At 42.1% G+C, this 18819-nt stretch overlaps 2 protein-coding genes across 2 annotated transcripts in view; both read left to right on the forward strand.

Annotated features, from left to right (window-relative positions):
- Positions 1–2725, forward strand: part of LOC123768858 (uncharacterized) — a 2776-nt gene extending 51 nt beyond the window's left edge. Inside the window, exons 1-2 of the mRNA XM_045759648.2 lie at positions 1–277; positions 1135–2725. The exon at positions 1–277 is cut by the window's left edge and continues 51 nt beyond it. Coding sequence (XP_045615604.1) covers positions 36–277; positions 1135–1237 — 345 coding nt within the window. The 5' untranslated portion in view covers positions 1–35 and the 3' untranslated portion in view covers positions 1238–2725. The remainder of the gene's footprint in view (positions 278–1134) is intronic.
- An 8333-nt stretch (positions 2726–11058) lies between these two features.
- LOC123768857 (uncharacterized) lies at positions 11059–13976 on the forward strand. Its single transcript, XM_045759647.2, has 2 exons — positions 11059–11664; positions 12677–13976. The coding sequence occupies exons 1-2, from the start codon at positions 11273–11275 to the stop codon at positions 12747–12749; spliced, it is 465 nt and encodes a 154-aa protein (XP_045615603.2). The 5' UTR covers positions 11059–11272; the 3' UTR covers positions 12750–13976.
- The last annotated feature ends 4843 nt before the right edge of the window (positions 13977–18819 follow it).

Here is an 18819-nt window from a genome sequence, read left to right on the forward strand (position 1 = left end):
ACAACCAACCGGCAAAGCGAACAAGAAGATCAACAATGTACTACGCAGAGCCCGTGCATCACTCCCAGGCGGAGGAGTACTTTACCGACCTGAGACATCCCCCGGAGCACTACGGCTGGAGCACCAGGAGCGTGATCATCGTCACCATGTTGCTCTCCCTGGTGCTCTACGACACCCTCAGGTTGATCGTCGAGGTCCTCACGCTGGGGAACGAGAGCGGCTCCTCCGCCACCTGGAGGAAGGAGGTCAACAACGAGAGCGATCGTCTAAAATTAAAGTAAGAACACATCCACAGGGAGGCCTTGATGAGGGGTTCGAACCTGTGCACCGAGTGTTCCCCCCCAGACACTTGATATATCTCACGTTATTGTGAGTTTTCATGTGTATTACAGTAAGAGGAAGCTATAATAATGGTGTCAAGGAAGAGAGGAAAAGACAGACAGGGAGCCTATTATATTAGGTCTTTAAGGGAGGATAAAGCCAATTAGAGATAGAGGGGAAAAAAGTTAAGCTATATTACATAGATTTAACAACAGAAGTGTTGTAATTAATAGAGGAAATAGAATATAAAAACATGAGATTGAAAGGAAAAGAAATAGAATAATAGAAATAAATAATACAAAGGAATAGAAAGGAAAAGAAGAGGGAACATTGATTCAGCAGAACGAATTCAATAATAAAAAAAAAGGGTTCAAGATGAGAAAGGTGATCTAGCAGCAAATACACGTGTAGCACACCGTAGTAGTAACGTTTCCAACGAGGCATTTACCTTACCTTTGTTCAGTAACTAACACTTTTAATAGAATCCTTTAAGTGTTTGTTTAGATAAATAATCACTTAATAAATATGAGCCTTTTTTTACCTGTGTCATCAATGACAGAATAATCAGAGACGATCACTGAATAAAGTATATATATATATATTTAGTCTGAGAGGGATATATATTCCCTGCTTCTTGGCGACTATACACCGAGTATACTTCAGTGGGAATAATGCTCAGGACGAAAGTATACCTGCTGGCTTAGTCAGCAAGCTAATGTGGGTGACTTAATAATTCTGCAATTAATGAGTCTCAAGTCAAGCACAAAATTAAATGAAGTTTATTGATTATGCTAATTACTTTTATATCCTCAGGTCGGCTGAGGTATTCGGCCCCGTGGCGGCTGCCATAGAGAAGCTGAGTGAATCTTATGAAACGACTACTGTGACAACCCCACCTGGCACTACCGTGACCTAAACTGAGAGTCCACGAGGTGTAACAGTGAACAACAGACGACTACTGTGACAACTTCGCCTGTACCTACCATGTCCAAAACTGTGTGGGCGTACGTACATGAGATGATGTACAGAACAGCCCTTCGAGGACGGATGACAATTCAGTGTTCTTTCGCTTAGCGAAGCAAGCGAAAACAGTTCAAATTAAAACGAATGAAGGCCATCAAATTCATGAATGTCTGGAAGCAAAGACTCAAAGAGGCACCGTAAGGAGGGTCTCTTGCCACAGTTGCATGACTGCCGTTTTAAGTGTCGAAAAACCTTGTCTAAATACTGTCTAAAATAATGAGTGTATATTACCCTCTGTAAATTAGACAGAGGCGGAGTAATGTATTCTGTCTAATTTTGCCTAATTCAGGCAAATTGTATTTGGTCTGGATTAGTTTTCATCATATTACCAATCGCGTTCAATTCAATTTATTTATGTATTCATTCCATTTATCCAAGTCATTTATTAATTAGTTTGTTTATGTGTTTATTAATTAATGTTAATCATTAAAACATTGAAGTGATTAAGTTTATATAAACTGGGAAAATCTGAAGAACCTCAAATGTTTGAATTACATAATGGTATTTTTTCCTCTGTATGTGAAAAATAAATACCTGTATAGTATTTAAAAATTCTATAAACACACACACACACACACACACACACACACACACACACACACACACACACACACACACACACACACACACACACACACACACACTCAGTAGTTATTAGAAGATCTCGGGGACACATGATAACCACATACAAAATCCTGAGGGGGATTTGACAGGGTAGACAAGGTAGACACAGGTGGAAGCTGAGCACCAAAAATGAGCCACAGAGACGTTAGAAAGAACTTTTTCAGTGTCAGAGTAGCTAGTAAATGGAATGCATTAGGAAGTGATGTGGTGGAGGCTGACTCCAAACACAGTTTCAAATGTAGATATGATATAGCTCGAGAAGCTCAGGAATCTGTACACCAGTAGATTGACGGTTGAGAGGCGGGACCAAAGACAAAGTCTTTGTCTACTCTGACAAAGAGCCGAAGCCCAACCCCCCGCAAGCACAACTAGGTGAGTACACGCGCGCGCACGTGCTTTGGTCAAGCCTCATTAAACTTTGCAGGGTGTTAAGGGATTGTCATAGACGGGTCAGGAGTCTGCCTCATTGCATTCCTCTGAAACATTTTGCACTTGGATATTGTATTCTAATAAATCCCTGTGTGTGTGTGTGTGTGTGTGTGTGTGTGTGTGTGTGTGTGTGTGTGTGTGTGTGTGTGTGTGTGTGTGTGTGTGTGTGTGTATGTGTGTGTGTGTGTGTGCTTTATTGCACAAAGATTAATGTAGCATATAATGTGCTCAAAAATAAAATATATCAAATAATATATAAACAGTGTGAATCATCTCTGAGGCTGATGATAGGTAAGAGTACCTCCAGGTGTGCTTGTAGCCTCTCACGTGTTAAAGAACAGAATCTAATAAACTATTTTGTTCTCCGAATGTTATTTTGTACCTTGTTCTACGATATAAACACCGAGCCCCGTGCAACGCTCCACCGTCTGAGCGCTTGGGAGAACACGCTCATGCCTCTTCCTAACTCTATCCACTGCACAGCCTAACATTGCGAACCCGGAACCTTAGGACTACGAATCCCGAGTGCTGTCCACTCAGCTGTCAGGCCCCAGGCTTTTAAAAAAAAGTTGTTTTCCAAAATCTTCACATTTCTCTAGTCGAGAGTCACTACCGTTTTGGCTCACCATTGTTAGGAACAAGAAGCTGTTAGACTTGTCCTGGTACCCCTAGGAACACGTGGTTCAGGTTAAGTTGAATTGGGTTAAATTGTTCAGATGATTGATTGATAAAGATTAAGCCACCCAAAAGGTGGCACGGGCATGAATAGCCCGTAAGTGGTGGCCCTATTGAGCCAATACCAGTATCAAGAGCTGATACTGGAGATCTGTGGAGGTGCGACTGCACCCTGCGTGACGGGAGATGTCTCCCGTGTAAATTGTGCAGTTAGGATTGCTTAAGTGTATTGAATTCGTTTGATTAAGTGGACAGATTAGGTTTGGATATGTAAATTGGTAATCGCAAATTAAGTGGCTGAGTTACATTAGGTTTGATGAGGGTTAACAATATTCATTTTACCTGATATCAGAGCGTTAAATATGTTATCATACGCTCAAATGCTCTTACAGCACAAAACATGGGGGTTTATCAACACCCTAAAAAATCCCACACCGGCACCACCATTTCCTCCTCCAGTCTTAACCCCCCTCCCCATTTTCTATATTTCCGACACCCATTTTCTTCCCCCATTCTTTCTCCCACTAACACAACCCAGCGGTCGAACGTATGACTCGAAGACAATAGGTTTGACGAGTAGCCAGTTGTGTTCCCATCACTGCCTTTGGTGAGATGGTTTAGTTGCAGACGAGGAGTCACAATAACGTGACTGAAATATGTTGACCAAACCACACACTAGAAAGTGAAGGGACGACGACGTTTCGGTCCGTCCTGGACCATACTCAAGTCGATTTCGAAACGTCGTCGTCCCTTCACTTTTTAGTGTGTGGCTTGGTCAACATGATTTAGTTCATTAACTATGCATCTTATGCATATTATAGTGATAGTGGTGCCCCTTTTAAGCAATCTTTGAGTGATATCGGAGCCCATATCCATTCTGAGAGTGGTAGTAGACCCCATACCAATCCAGTGAATCGCAGTGGATCCCACTCCCGCCTTAGAGTGGGTTACAGAGGCAGAGTGGGTTACAGAGGCATATAATGGGCTCAAGAATTAAACCCAAAAATTCATTTAGCTAAACAAGATATGACATTGATGTGCTAATTACAAAATTTGTTGAAACAAAAATCCTGTGCATGGGGTGGATAGAGATATTCGTGGTCCAACTGACGCGAGGATTTTATATGATGTAAAGAAATAAGTCAAATAAAATGCTTAAAAAGTATTCTTAAAGAATATAAATATTTTGTCCATTTCTTCATTGTCAATATTTCTTTTTAATCGTCTCGTTTGCTCCTATTCTTTCGCTTCCCAATTCCTCCTTTGCCCTCTCTCACGGTCACATTTACAACTGTCAAAGGGGGCGAGCTAGAGAGGGCTAGTAATAAACCTCTTTTTACCTTCATCACAAATAAGATTTCCTTTTTCTTAATCACTGGTGTCTTCTGAGAATGAACTGAATTTAAACTGAGAGCGAAATAAGTTTTGTAAGATATAAATACATTCAAAGAGATGAAGAAGTTCAAGTTATTCACACCTTATTCAGTACGTATTCATATATATATTTATACACATCACAAACGTCGTTCAAGACAACGTATTCATATATTTTTACACATCACAAATACTCGATGTAACTGAACATTATGAGTGAATTAACTGAAATGTCAACATTGAAACAAACAAATATATTGCACCATCTCTTTGGGTCATAAATGAATGTATGTCGTTCACCGGAGACTAAATTTCTCTCTCTCGCAGTGTATTCCGGGATTTATTATTCTTATTAACAAGATAAAGTAACCTCAAGCTGTTCTTCGAGGCGTTGGCGTGTTCTTTTGTTCTGGTACCTGCGTTCCCACGTCGCAAAAGGGGGGAACCTGACAGCTAGGTGGACAGCGCTTGGGATTCGTAGTCCTGAGGTTTCGGGTTCGATCCCCTGTGGAGGCGGAGACAAATGGGCAAAATGTTTCTTTCACTCTGATGCCGCCCCTGTTACCTAGCAGTAAATAGGTACCTGGGAGTTAGGCAGCTGCTACGGGCTGCTTCCTAGGGTGGTGTAACAAAAAGGAGGCCTGGTCGAGGACCGGGTCGCGGGGACGCTAAGCCCCGAAATCATCTCAAGATAACCTCAAGATAAGATCGCACTCGCGAGGGAAGGGAAACCGTAGGGTACCCCCTTCCAAGGGGTACCCTAGGTCGTTAGTGAAGTGCTCACAGTTAATTTTATAGTAATCTTGGCGGTACCTCGTGGGACCATTTATTTGATTTATTTATGTACTTAATTATTTGTCGGTTTATCTATATACAAGAAGATCCATTGGGTTGAGAGAGTATGTAACATTGGTGTCCTTACACTCTGGTAAAGCCACTAACAAGCATAGCGTTTCGGGCAGAAAGTATTGTACCATTCACCTGGGCTGTGGTAGTCTTGTGCTATGGACCCCGTGCCTGGTAATGGACACGCGTGGTAAATTAAAACAAATATTTATATTTTTAGTATTATAGACTTGAAATAAAAATGAATTTTGGAGAACTGATTTTTCAATTACCATCGACAGTAAAAAGGAACATAAGAAATATTGAGAAAATTCGTGTTAGAATTATTAATCTTACTTTTTCGGTAATATTTAAAAACATATGTTTACAAGAAAGACTGCTACCAAAATATACTAATATTTTTAGTATTGTGCCTCGTGTGACTGCATCTCTGCACCACTTTTCCGATCTCGATCTATTTAAGAATTCAAAAGTAAACTCAACTACTGAAGATATGTTGGCTCATGCAAGGTAGCTTAATTCTGCTTGTACCTAAACTCATTCACCTATGTCTATATTACGCTTGAGGTCGCTTTACACTATGTTACGTAGAACAGTGACAAAGAGCGTTGTACTGGTAACTGATTGGAAGCATTTGCACAATCTCCTGTAGTTCTTCATGCAGTTATAGTGCTGGAGTTTCCAACAATCTTTAGGAGCTGCTTCAAGATTTGGCGTCAATATGTCTCAGTCGTATCACTTCACTACATACGAGTGTGTGAAGCCGCGGCTTTACTCACGTGTTGATTAAAGGTCAAGAGCTGCAATTATTGTCTTGGTCAAGCAGTGTTAATCGAACCCAGGATTTTTTCGATAGTGATCGACTGTGCTGGTTTCCTTTCAGCCATTTGTTAATCATAACCATTGCTTTCATACCCAGCTCCACGCACCAAGAGTCTCACATTCCTCAGCATATCCCAAACAGCCCATTTTGAGCATCCATCCTTTCTGTCCCTATCCCTGCAGCGAGGCTTCAGGCTTGACCTCACTCAGCCTCGTGTTTCCCTCCCTCCCTCCCTCCCTCCCTCCCTCTCTCTCTCCCTTCCTTCCTCTCTCCCTCCCTTCGTCTCTCCCTTCCTTTCTCTCACTATGGCCCATCACCCACTGACTTGACCTTCCCATCATTAAGCTTTCTCTTTCACTGTCCCATTACCTCTGAGTGATAGTTTCTGTTTTAAACATTTTTGTTTAACCTACCAATATTATGTTGTCCCTTGTTTATATATAAATATTTGTTTTCCAAAGATCGCATCAGTCATACACGTATTTCTCCACAAGTAATAACAGGACTACTAATATGAAGGCATTACTCAATATGACCCCAAAATTGACAAAATTACGGATGCATCTGAATCATTAACTCAGTCAAATGGCACATCAGTTCTGAACAACGAAAGTAAGTTATTAACAATGAACACTTTGCTAGCTTGTATACAACTCTTGGAAAATGGTTTTGATTGGCCTTACGCATGCTGTGGTGTCCTTGAAGTCGGTTTATGTGCTGTGATTATTTCTGTTGAAAATACAAGCAGGGATAATTCTTTTATAATCCAATATCCCTCCGTTCATGCGCCTCTGTTTATCTCTCTCTCTCTCTCTCTCTCTCTCTCTCTCTCTCTCTCTCTCTCTCTCTCTCTCTCTCTCATTCCTCTTCCTCATCTCTCATCTTGCTATGCGCTTTCTATCTCTCTTCTCTCATCACTCTACCCGGTGGTGGATGAAGAGGAGGAGAAGGAAGATAGGAAGGTTATAAGGTAAAGGAATCCTCATCCTGACTGTCTACAACCCCAAAAGAAGTGCTGATCACCTCGACCTTCACCATGGTTGGTTAACGAGGAGTTCTTGCAACCTGCAACAACCCATTTCCCACCCTGTTCACCTTCCCATAGCCTGCATGTTCCTTTCATAAAGGTTCCCTCTACCAAAGGTTCGTTTTTCCCACTGTACATTACAAAACTTTCACTTTGTTTATGATAAATGTTTTAATACACTAATTTTTTAATAATTCAATGTATCGAGGGACATGAAGCCAGAATGCAACCCCCCACAACATGCTGACTAACTCCTCAGTACCTGCTCAATGCTAGGTGAACAGAAGCATTAGGTGAAAGGAAATGTGGCCAACCATTTCTGTTCCGCCCGGGGTCCGAACCCAGAATTACTACCGGGGGGGGGAGGGGGCCTATGTTTTGCGATGCTTCCTCTCTAATGGTTCCCTGGCTTCAACATAAATAATCACTGAGGGGGATTGTGGCCTTTTATTCCTAGTGCTTGTGCTCGGCTGCTCCTCTATTCTCTTACGTTCTCCACTCTTTCCTTTCACCCATGTCTATTCCCTCTCATCCCTCCATTCTATTCTTTCGCTCCTCAGTGTTCGACCTTCTTGTACATTATTTATTTATATATTTATAAAAGAGTGCGTGTGTGTACTCACCTAGTTGCGTTTGCGGGGTGATCTTTGATTGTTTTGTCCTGCCTCTCCACTGTTAATCAACTAATCAAGTGGTTTACAGATTCTGGAGCCTATTGGGCTCAATCAAATCTACATTTGAAACCGTGTATTTGTAACCATTTGAAACTGCGCGCGCGTGTGTGTGTATGTGTGTGTGTACTCACCTAATTGTGTTTGCGGGGGTTGAGCTCTGGTTCTTTGGTCCCGCCTCTCAACCGTCAATCAACAAGTGTACAGGTTCCTGAGCCTATTGGGCTCTATCATGTCTACACTTGAAACTGTGTATGGAGTCAGCCTCCACCACATCACTTCCTAATGCATTCCATTTGTCAACCACTCTGACACTAAAAAAAATTCTTTCTAATATCTCTGTGGCTCATTTGGGCACTCAATTTCCACCTGTGTCCCCTAGAGCGTGTGCCCCTTGTGTTAAATAGACTGTCTTTATCTACCCCATCAATTCCCTTGAGAATCTTGAATGTTGTGATCATGTCCCCCTAACTCTTCTGTCTTCCAGCGAAGTGAGGTTTAATTCCCGTAGTCTCTCCTCATACCTCTCAGCTCGGGTACTAGTCTGGTGGCAAACCTTTGAACCTTTTCCAGTTTAGTCTTATCATTGATTAGATATGGACTCCATGCTGGGGCTGCATACTCCAGGATTGGCCTGACATATGTGGTATACAAAATTCTGAATGATTCCTTACACAAGTTTCTGAATGCCGTTCTTATGTTGGCCATCCTGGCATATGCCGCTGATGTTATCCTCTTGATATGGACAGCTGGAGACAGGTCTGGGATTATATCAACCCCCAAGTCTTTTTCTTTCTCTGGCTCTTGAAGAATTTCATCTCCCAGATGATACCTTGTATCTGGCCTCCTGCTCCCTACACCTATCTTCATTACATTACATTTGCTTGGGTTAAACTCTAACAACCATTTGTTTGACCATTCCTTCAGCTTGTCTAGGTCTTCTTCAAGCCTCAAGCAGTCCTCCTCTGTCTTAATCATTCTCATAATTTTGGCATCGTCCGCAAACATTGAGAGAAATGAATCGATACCCTCCGGGAGATCATTTACATATATCAGAAACAAGATAGGACCGAGTACATAGCCCTGTGGGACTCCACTGGTGATTTCACGCCAATCGGAGGTCTCACCCCTCACCGTAACTCTCTGCTTCCTATTGCTTAGGTACTCCCTTATCCACTGGAGCACCTTACCAGCTACACCTGCCTGTCTCTCCAGCTTATGTACCAGCCTCTTATGCGGTACTGTGTCAAAGGCTTTCCAACAATCTAAGAAAATGCAGTCCGCCCAGCTTTCTCTTTCTTGCTTAATCTTTGTCACCTGGTCGTAGAATTCTATTAAGCCAGACAGGCAAGATTTACCCTCCCTGAACCCATGTTGGCGATTTATCACGAAGTCCCTTCTCTCCAGATGTTACCAGTTTTTTTTTTTTTTGTGTGTGTGTGTGTGAAATGTGTTCATAGTACGGGAACTTTAGGATGTGTCCGATGCTATGTAGAAACTTTTTTTTTGGGGGGGGGGAGGGGGAGGAGGAGGTTCATGTGTACACTAATTCCCTCTCAACAGATGAGCACAGCCCACGCTCTCGTAACTCAGGCCGTGTGTGGCTGTGTGAGCAACATAAAATACTTTCGCTTGTTTTGCTGTCGAAGCAATTGACAGAAGTAGCCCAATGTTGTGAGATTATCTTTACTGCTGCTTGATGATTGTTCCCAGAGTATTGTCCTCTTGATGTGCTCGGAGTGTTGTCCTCTTGGTGTGCCCGGAGTGTTTGGGTGCGGAAGTCGGGGCATGGCAGGGCAAGATGTGAACGACGCTGTTGTTGGCGGGGGCGGCGGTGTGGCCAGCCTGGCCGGCAGGACCTACAGAAAGGGCGCCAAACCTTACCAAGTTAGACGCCCCTTGCTGCAATTTCCTATATTCACACATTCACGTGGCGGACTGCGACTGTGGTCAACGATGTGACCCACACATTGCAGCATTAATGAGTAATCAAGGTCAGTGCCATGACATGTTTCAACACGCCATTGGATGACAAGCTTGGGATGAGCGTCCACCAATCAGCCAGTGGCTCCGGCTGCGACAGAGACCCGTATGCGTAACCCATTACGCCACCAGCTTGATTGTAAGCGCGCCAGCACCTCCACAGCTTCATCATGGCGAGCTGGAGGCCCTCTCATGGGAACTTATTAGGCCAACAACGTGGAAATGTCACGTGCTTTTGAACTCTGAATGTTGAGTCGATGGTTACAAATGTGATGACTGGACTGTGCGGGTATGATGAATCCACACGAGTTCCCGAAGACCCTGCAGCGAGGTTTATCTTGCTAGCCTGGAGTCAGATTCACGAAGCAGTTACGCAAGCACTTACGAACCTCTACATCTTTTCTCAATCTTTGACGGCTTTGTTTACAATTATTAAACAGTTAATGAGCTCTGAGGCACCAGGAGGCTGTTTATAACAATAACAACAGTTGATTGGGAAGTTTGTTTGCTTGTAAACTGTTTAATAAATGTAACCAAAGCCGTCAAAGATTGAGAAAAGATGTACATGTTCGTAAGTGCTTGCGTAACTGCTTCGTGAATCTGGGCCCTTGTTATTTGAACACTAAGGGAGGTTTCTCAGAGATCACTTAATATCTACACACAACAAGGCCCTTCACAATCAAAATTGGAGATTTGACATAGCTGAAGCACTATATATCAAAGCCTTACTTCCAACCTCATCAACAATGCTATGATGGTACTACCACTGGGTCACATCACACCATCTACCTCAGCTGAAGATTGGGAATGCAGGGCAAGACTGGCCAATCCTCTCGACTTTCTATGACTTCACCTATTCTCATCCTTCATGTATATTATGCTAAAGCTCGACTGCTAAGGTGCTTTCGGTTTAAAGTATACAAAATACATATTATAGGTGTTGAATTAAATGTATCAATGCATAAGTATTTTTATTTTTCGAAAACAAAAGTAATTTAAAGGGAATTCCGCAACACTACCTAAGAAATACAACACTTTTTATGGAATTTATCCGAATATGGATAAAAATAATAGATCATGTTCCTTATCATTAATACAAGATTGGGCATAGTTTTACCAATGCTAGCCAGAATTTGTAAATGATAGCCAAATTGATATCAGGTAATGTTACTACGTTAGTTCTGACTGATTAAAACGAAATATTACACACTACACACATTATGTTAAATTAAAAATATGCACGCAAAATTATCATACACTTTAATAAATGTTGTTTACATTTTTCTGTGTTTTTTCAATCCTTGCCCTCTAGGCCATCCCGGATCCTTAAAACCAACAATTTACTGTCCTTCTCCCTTTTGCCTCTCCTGTACTATCCGGATCTAGTCCCAGAACGTCCCAATTCTCGAGCCCCCTTACCTAGCCTCTTCTCCCCCCTCCCTTACCTTTCACTTTCACCGTCAAGCGGTGAGGTATATGACGGACAGCAGGCGCTCTGGAGTCATCAGTCCACCCCAGCGACTCCCAGGCCACGCACCTCGCACCACTACCCAAACCTCCTCCATCATCATGCCTTCCCTGCCCGCCGTGCCTGAAGAAGTCACCGCCATGTTCTCCAACCTCTCCTCCAGCCTCGATGTCTTCAAGGGCCAGCTGAACGAGGCTTTTACGTCCCTTGACCTGACGACCGTCGCGGCGATTCTCCTGGTGATCGCTGGGGCCATCCTGATGTACGACCTCCTGGTGTACGCCCTGGCCTCCACCTCCACCAGGAGGTCCCTCATGATGACGCCTCACATCGCCCAGCTCGCCAGCAACGCCTGGGACATGAGGGACGAGCTTGGGTTCTCCAACCTGATCGAATCTAGGTAAGTGAATCGTCCCCGCTGCAGTGTTTTGCGTTGGTTATGAACTGAGCAGTGAACAAATGAATGTTAATTCAAGATAATCCACATTACGGCAGAAAAACTTTTATATTTGAACCTTCATTTCATGAACGTTTTAAGTTTTGTCTCACAAATAAAGCTTCTGTTTAGCAAAAACCCTCATTAATGATAATATGATGCACTTCCCATTATGCTAATCTAGCATAATGGGAAGAGCAGATCTGCATTAAGCAGTATAATGCTCTAGATCTGCATTAGGCTATATAGCATTAAGCATTAAGTATATCGGATGCCCACGTTATCAGACGCATCACATTTAAGCATTAGTTGACAGTGAATATCACTGAGCAGCGTGTCCTCTGTGTTATGTAGAATGTTATGAATGTTATGTAGAATGTTACGCAGCCACTGTAGTACGTCGTTCTGACTGACCTCTGATTTATCAAGGGTTGTCCTAGCAGACTCTGAATCCTCCATTTTGTTTTCAAAATAATATTGACGATCTGACGTGTGCAATAACTTCGACAAATTTTAGATTAAAAACTAAAAAAAAAAATATAGAGAGCAAATTTGTGAAAAATAGTACAAAATGGAATTCAAAGCAGAGAAAAAGTATTTTGCTTGAAAGGTGATTGTATTTAATACAGAATACGTTACGTCTGTGAGCCAGGGAAATGGTCAGTATGCCAGATGAGGTTAATTTTATCTAAAATTTTAACGTACAAGTGTCATATAAACCAAATGTGATATCCCATTTCTCGTCTTGAAATTTAATTCAGATTTCAACCAAAAATCAACGTTGCCCAATTCACTGTCATTTTGGTGATTTTCTGCACACACGACCTAATTGTGTTCTACACATCTCTGATTCACTTTGCCTTTCTTAAAAGGAATCATATAATTTGGATGTTTAGGTACATTAGTGTGTAACTATGTATCAAAACAATTACATTTATGTCTGTGTTGTAAAAGATTTACGTTTTATGACCTTCAGATCCTTGGAGACGGTCTCACCCATCCTGGAAGCCATCCTTCAGGCCGTGGAGAAGTATGAGAAGCAGGAGTGAAGACTTTGTTTTCTCCAGGTGTCATGTCCAGATGGCACCCAGGCCTCACTTGTCTTCAATAAGGCAAGAAATCATTTCTGTCCATAAGGCACCGAGACATTTTCTCTCTTCACAAGACAAAATAAAAAGGCATCTTCTCTGACTAGAAGACATCCAGGTATCATCTTTCTTCAGAAAACAACGTAGCATAATTTTTTCATAAGGCATCCAGTATCATCTTTCTCCGGAAGGAATCCAGCATCCTCTCTTCAGAATGCGCCTAGGCATCTTTTGTCTCCATATGGTATCATCTCTTCTGAAGGTATCGAAGCATTATCTCTCTCCACAAGGCATTCGGCATCATCTCTCTCCAGTACCACAAGACATCCGGCTTCATCTCTCTCCAGTACCACAAGACATCCGGCGTCATCCCTCTCCAGTACCACAAGGCATCCGGCATCATCCCTCTCCAGTACCACAAGGCATTCGGCATCATCCCTCTCCAGTACCACAAGGCATCCGGCATCATCCCTCTCCAGTACCACAAGGCATCCGGCATCATCCCTTTCTAGTACCCCAAGACATCCGGCTTCATCTCTCTCCAGTACCACAAGGCATCTGGCATCATCCCTCTCCAGTACCACAAGACATCCGGCGTCATCCCTCTCCAGTTCCACAAGGCATCCGGCATCATCCCTCTCCAGTACCACAAGGCATCCGGCATCATCTCTCTCCAGTAGAGTCTCTGGTCTATCGTCATCAGTACGGGCTTCTCTCGATTTAATTCTTAAATACATTTTCGGTCAGATATGATGCCCAGTGAAATTCAGTTATAAATCCTCTTTTAGTATAAACATTATCCAGCTTATGTCCGCGAAAAGATAAATTTAACCTGGATTTTAACTCTCTCAAATAATGTTTCTATTTCTTAAACATATATAAAATAAATAGGGTAATTCTTTTAAGAAATTTAAAAGAGCTTGTCTATAGAACATTTTTCTTTAAGGTTTTGTTTCCTGACTATGACAGACGTCTCCTCGCAGGCCGAAGGATCTTCTTGACTGTCTCTTCTTTGATCATTCTTCTCCTCCAACGAACAGCTAAATTCCTCGTCTATATTTTTGGTTCTCTGTTTTTTGAGGTTATTCAGATTTTCTCTAAAACTTTACGTAATTTATAACTCATGTTTGTTTTGGATATTAGATTAATTTATAATTTGTATTTATATCTTGTTTAATAAATGTATTGAAAGATTGCAATATAATTTCTTATCATCAGAACAATATTTATGTAGTATAATCAATTACTTTTTCTAACAAATTATAAAAATACAAAACTGTGACAAATGTGTATAATTTACACCACACAAGTCAACAAGAACAAAAATGTTCGAAGACTGCACTAAACTGTTTGAATATATAAATATGTCGTCCAAAGAGACAAATAATTACGTTTTTATACATGATTTCGAGCATCATGGTGTCTCGTATGAGCATCATAACTTACTAAAACACAGAGAATTTCATACAGCATTTGATCGCCTATATTTGGGATGGGGCTGACTTTATATATATACATGAGTCTTATATATAAGACTTATATATAAATATATATTTTATATATTTATAATACACCCTTTAGTAAAATATTATAGGTTTTGAACTTTTTTTATATAAATACGTTTACATTTTATACATAAGGTTAACAGTCGTTACTGAAGCCAACAATTTTACCAGAAATAAATGATTAAAGAAATAGTTCGTTTTCATCTTCATGTCTAATTTATCTCTTTACAATTAAAGCAAATAGATTGCTTTACCGGATATCTGAAAAAGGATTCCCGACACTATAATATTTAAAGTAATGAATAGACTTAGCCTCTCTACCTCGCTTCACGTGAGCCATGCCCTCACACAGAAAAATCTATTAAATGATCCTAAGACTCGCCCACGTTTTTAGCCTCCATCTTGGTCTTGAGAAACGTGATAAACATCCTCTCCTTGAACAAATCCACAAGGGCCGTGACGAGGATTCGAACCTGCGTCTGAGAGCATCCCTGATGCTGTCTTAATCAACTGAGCTACGACATGGTATAAGAATTGCAACCAGAAATTCTACTGAACTTACTTGGATCCTGCAGCCTCTCCGAGACTCAAACCAGGATTTTACACAATTCCCCCCATGCACTCAAGCTATGTCAATAGGCCAATAGCGTGATGCATCACGCTAATGTGATTTCTGTGTGTAATCCTCTCCTTGGCCACTCTGTGTTATTGTGTTACAAGTTTACATCACACCACAACTGCTGCTTCTCGCTTTATGTGGTAAACTCCGTTATCTCACGCCTGGCATCATACTTGTGATAGCTAGGGGATTCTATGGTGATGTATATCACAATGCCGACAGATCTTGTTCTTGAAGTTATCTTGAGATGATTTTGGGGCTTAGCGTCCCCGCGGCCCGGTCCTCGACCAGGCCGCCTTTTTGTTACACATCCGCAGGAAGCAGCCCGTAGCAGCTGTTTAGCTCCCAGGTACCTATTTACTACTAAGCGAGAAGGGACATCGGGGTGAAAGAAACTCTGCCCATTTGTTTTCGCCTCTGCCGGGGTTCGAAGCCGGAACCTCAGGACTACGAATCCCGAGCGCTGTCCACTCAGCCGTCAGGCCTCGTAGTGCAGATGGTGCAGAGTTCTGATTGGCTCCTGATCTAGATTCCAGAAGAATGTTTTCATCCCGTCAATATGTGTATGTATATGTGCTTGCATATTGTTGCTTTCTCACCTGTGTTTAGGCCAAACCTCTAAGCTGTTTCTACCCCAGTGAGGCATAGTTTTCTGGACAGTCTTCTTCTGTGTTGTGTTTTTCTTCTTGTTGTGCATGAAAGTTACCTCACGGAATTGCTCTCTCAGTGAATTTCGGTTGCTGATCCGTACAGCTTAAGAGTACTTCCATAAGTTCCTCTAACATATTTACGTTTCCAACTTCCATCTATAGTCTCATTGTCTTGTTTCTTCTCAATTAAAAAAAGGCTGACCTAGTATATTGTATATTCAGCCGAATATTTTGTATGCTGTGATCAGGTCCCACCTAGTACTTCTCTCCGTTACATTTACATCTTTATTTAAAATTGTACCTAAATGTCTCTGAATGAATGAGAGAGGAAATTATCAAGGGAAAGCGAGTGTGTGTGTGTGTGTGTGTACTCATCTAGTTGTACTCACCTAGTTGTGCTTGCGGGGGTTGAGCTTTGGCTTTTTGGTCCCGCCTCTCTCTTTGGTTTGCTGTGTGGTTGCGAATGGATGTTCGTATATGTGTTTGTGTATGTCTGTGTTTGCTGTGCATATGTGCGTGTGCTGAGTATATACGTGTATCTGTGTATGTATGTCGGTGTGCACATACAGGTGTATGTGTCTGTCAGTAAGACATGCGCTAGCGTTGAGTCACGACAACTCCCCGCACCTTTTCCCACGCTGGCAGCAATATGCGAATTTATTGCAATTTGCTGCTGTTGCCGAGTTTCGTTACGTAACGCAGCGCGCAACTGTTATGTCACTTGTGAGGAAACGTCATGTGCAAGTGCACTCATCTACACACACTCATCTTAAAGTGCCTCAATCACTCCAGCTAAGCTTCTAAGTTTATATGCAACTCCGACACGGATTTCTTGACGAAATCTGACTCATTTGCTGGTCAAGTGTCCGTCAATGATCGATTGCTCATGTAAAACATTGTTTCTCTGTCTACTTTTCTATATTTACCTCATAATCTTATATATCGTTATCATGTCTACCATTTTTCCTCTCACCTGAAGTTAAGGTGAGGGCAATGCTCCAGCTTTTCCTCTGTACTGAGAGCTGTCTCCTTTTGTTAAAATCTTTGCTAGTGTTGACTGGTCCGGCATCAGGTGTGTATACAGGTGTGTATACAGGTGTGTATACAGGTGTGTATTCACACCAGGTGTGTGCATCAGGAAGGAGTCTAGAGACTGAGGAGATCAGGACTGGTCAAAAATGTACGTCTGTGAATTATAAACTTGGCAGATAGTTTCTTTATGGAAATATAATTTTGGTTCCAGTTAGTACACTGTGTAACACCATGGATCGAATATGGGTACTTTTCACAGATTTTTTATATGTTCTTTCCTTCTACCTTGTACATATTATCTATTGCCTGTGGATGCTCTGGTTTTCTAGGAAAAAGTATCTATAAACTGTGCTTTTAGAGATATTGAATAACATAAACATTTGGGGATTTAATTAGTTGTTGGGCGCATAACTCTGGGATATCCATACCCTCTGGCGGGTATGACAACCAAATAATTGAGGTATAGGACTCAGTCTCTGAACAATTTTTACTTATATTCTTTCAGCTATTCTGTTCCTAGTTACTCCATATGTAAAATAGAGCCAAACTATTGACAGCTTTTGAAGTCATACTGATACCTTAGACGACTATAGTGATGATGATAACAACAGTCGGAAAAAGATAGGTATGGGGACAATTTGGGTAACTTATTAAGGGTTATCTTGAAGTTATCTTGAGATGATTTCGGGGCTTTTTTTTAAGTGTCCCCGCGGCCCGGTCCTCGATCAGGCCTCCGCCCCCAGGAAGCAGCCCGTGACAGCTGACTAACACCCATGTACCTATTTTACTGCTAGGTAACAGGGGCATAGGGTGAAAGAAACTCTGCCCATTGCTTCTCGCCGGCGCCTGGGATCGAACCCAGGACCACAGGATCACAAGTACAGCGTGCTGTCCGCTCGGCCGACCGGGTCTGAGCAGGTCTGCCATCGTGTAGATCCAATGATCAGCCCGGCCTCTGGGTACATTGAGAGAAACCCCAATTTTTATTTTTAACCAAAATTATAATAATCCTTCATCTGAATTCCATTAAATATTTTGTATGTCTCTCTCATGTCTCTTCTCTCTTTCTCATCTTTTCTGACATGATAAAAACGATTCCCTCCAGCCTATCTTCATACGTGATTCCACGTAGGTCCCGGGCGATCAGAGTTGCAAACCTTAATAGCTTTTAAAGGTTTCTGGTGAATTATTATTTTTTTTTTTTTGAGGTGGAGACTCTACAAAGGCGCTGCATACTCTAGGACTTGTCTCACGTTTGTATGTAGTGTCCTAAAAACCTCCTCATTGATTTTCCTAAAGAACATTTGATGTTCACAGTACATGTTCTAGTAACGTAACCTGAGTAGACACTCAAAAAATTTATATCGCAAACAGAGATGATATTAAATGGGAAAATACAAATGAGATATTAACGAGACTATACGACACAAGATTCCAGAACTCGGCCGCCAGAGGGAGTAAGGAGGAGAAAGCCAGTGATTCGGGTACCAGGACACCTGAACCACAGCGATAGTTAGGAGGGCAGAATGGTGAGGTTCCTTAGTATCCTTACCTCCCCTCCTCCCCCCTTCCTCCCCCCCCCCCCTCCGTTACCTGCCTTATAGGCCTTTGTGAGGTAGGCTGGCGAGCGAGCCTCTCCGGTCCTGGTCCAGGTATTAACTGCGGCCCTTCTCTGTTCCCCCCGTCTCCACCCCCCTCCCCACCCCTTTTCTCTGTGTACTCACCTAATTGTGCTTGCGGGGATGAGCTTCAGCTCTTTGGTCCCGTCTCTAAACTCTCAATCAACTGGTGAACAGGTTCTTGAGCCTATTGGGCTCTATCTTATCCACACTGGAAACTGTGTATAGAGTTTGTAAACTGTGGGGTTTGCCTCGACCACATCACTTCCTTGTGCATTCTATTGGTTAATTACTTTGAAATGGATTTTTTTGTATTTCTAGTGTCTCTGGCTCATTTGGGTACTCAGAATCCACCTGAGTCTTCTTCGTGCACCACCACATGCTAAATAGTCTGTCCTTATTATCAATTCCTCTGTGAACTTTGTAGGTGGTAATCATGTCTCCATTAACTCTTTTTGTCTGCCAGCATATGTGTATATGGATTTGTGTGTGTGTACTCACCTAGTTGTGTTTGCGGGGGTTGAGCTCTGGCTCTTTGGTCCCGCCTCTCAACCGTCAATCAACAGGTGTACAGATTCCTGAGCCTATCGGGCTCTGTCATATCTA

Source organism: Procambarus clarkii, chromosome 83, assembly GCF_040958095.1.
Source record: "Procambarus clarkii isolate CNS0578487 chromosome 83, FALCON_Pclarkii_2.0, whole genome shotgun sequence".
Classification (NCBI taxonomy): domain Eukaryota; kingdom Metazoa; phylum Arthropoda; class Malacostraca; order Decapoda; family Cambaridae; genus Procambarus; species Procambarus clarkii.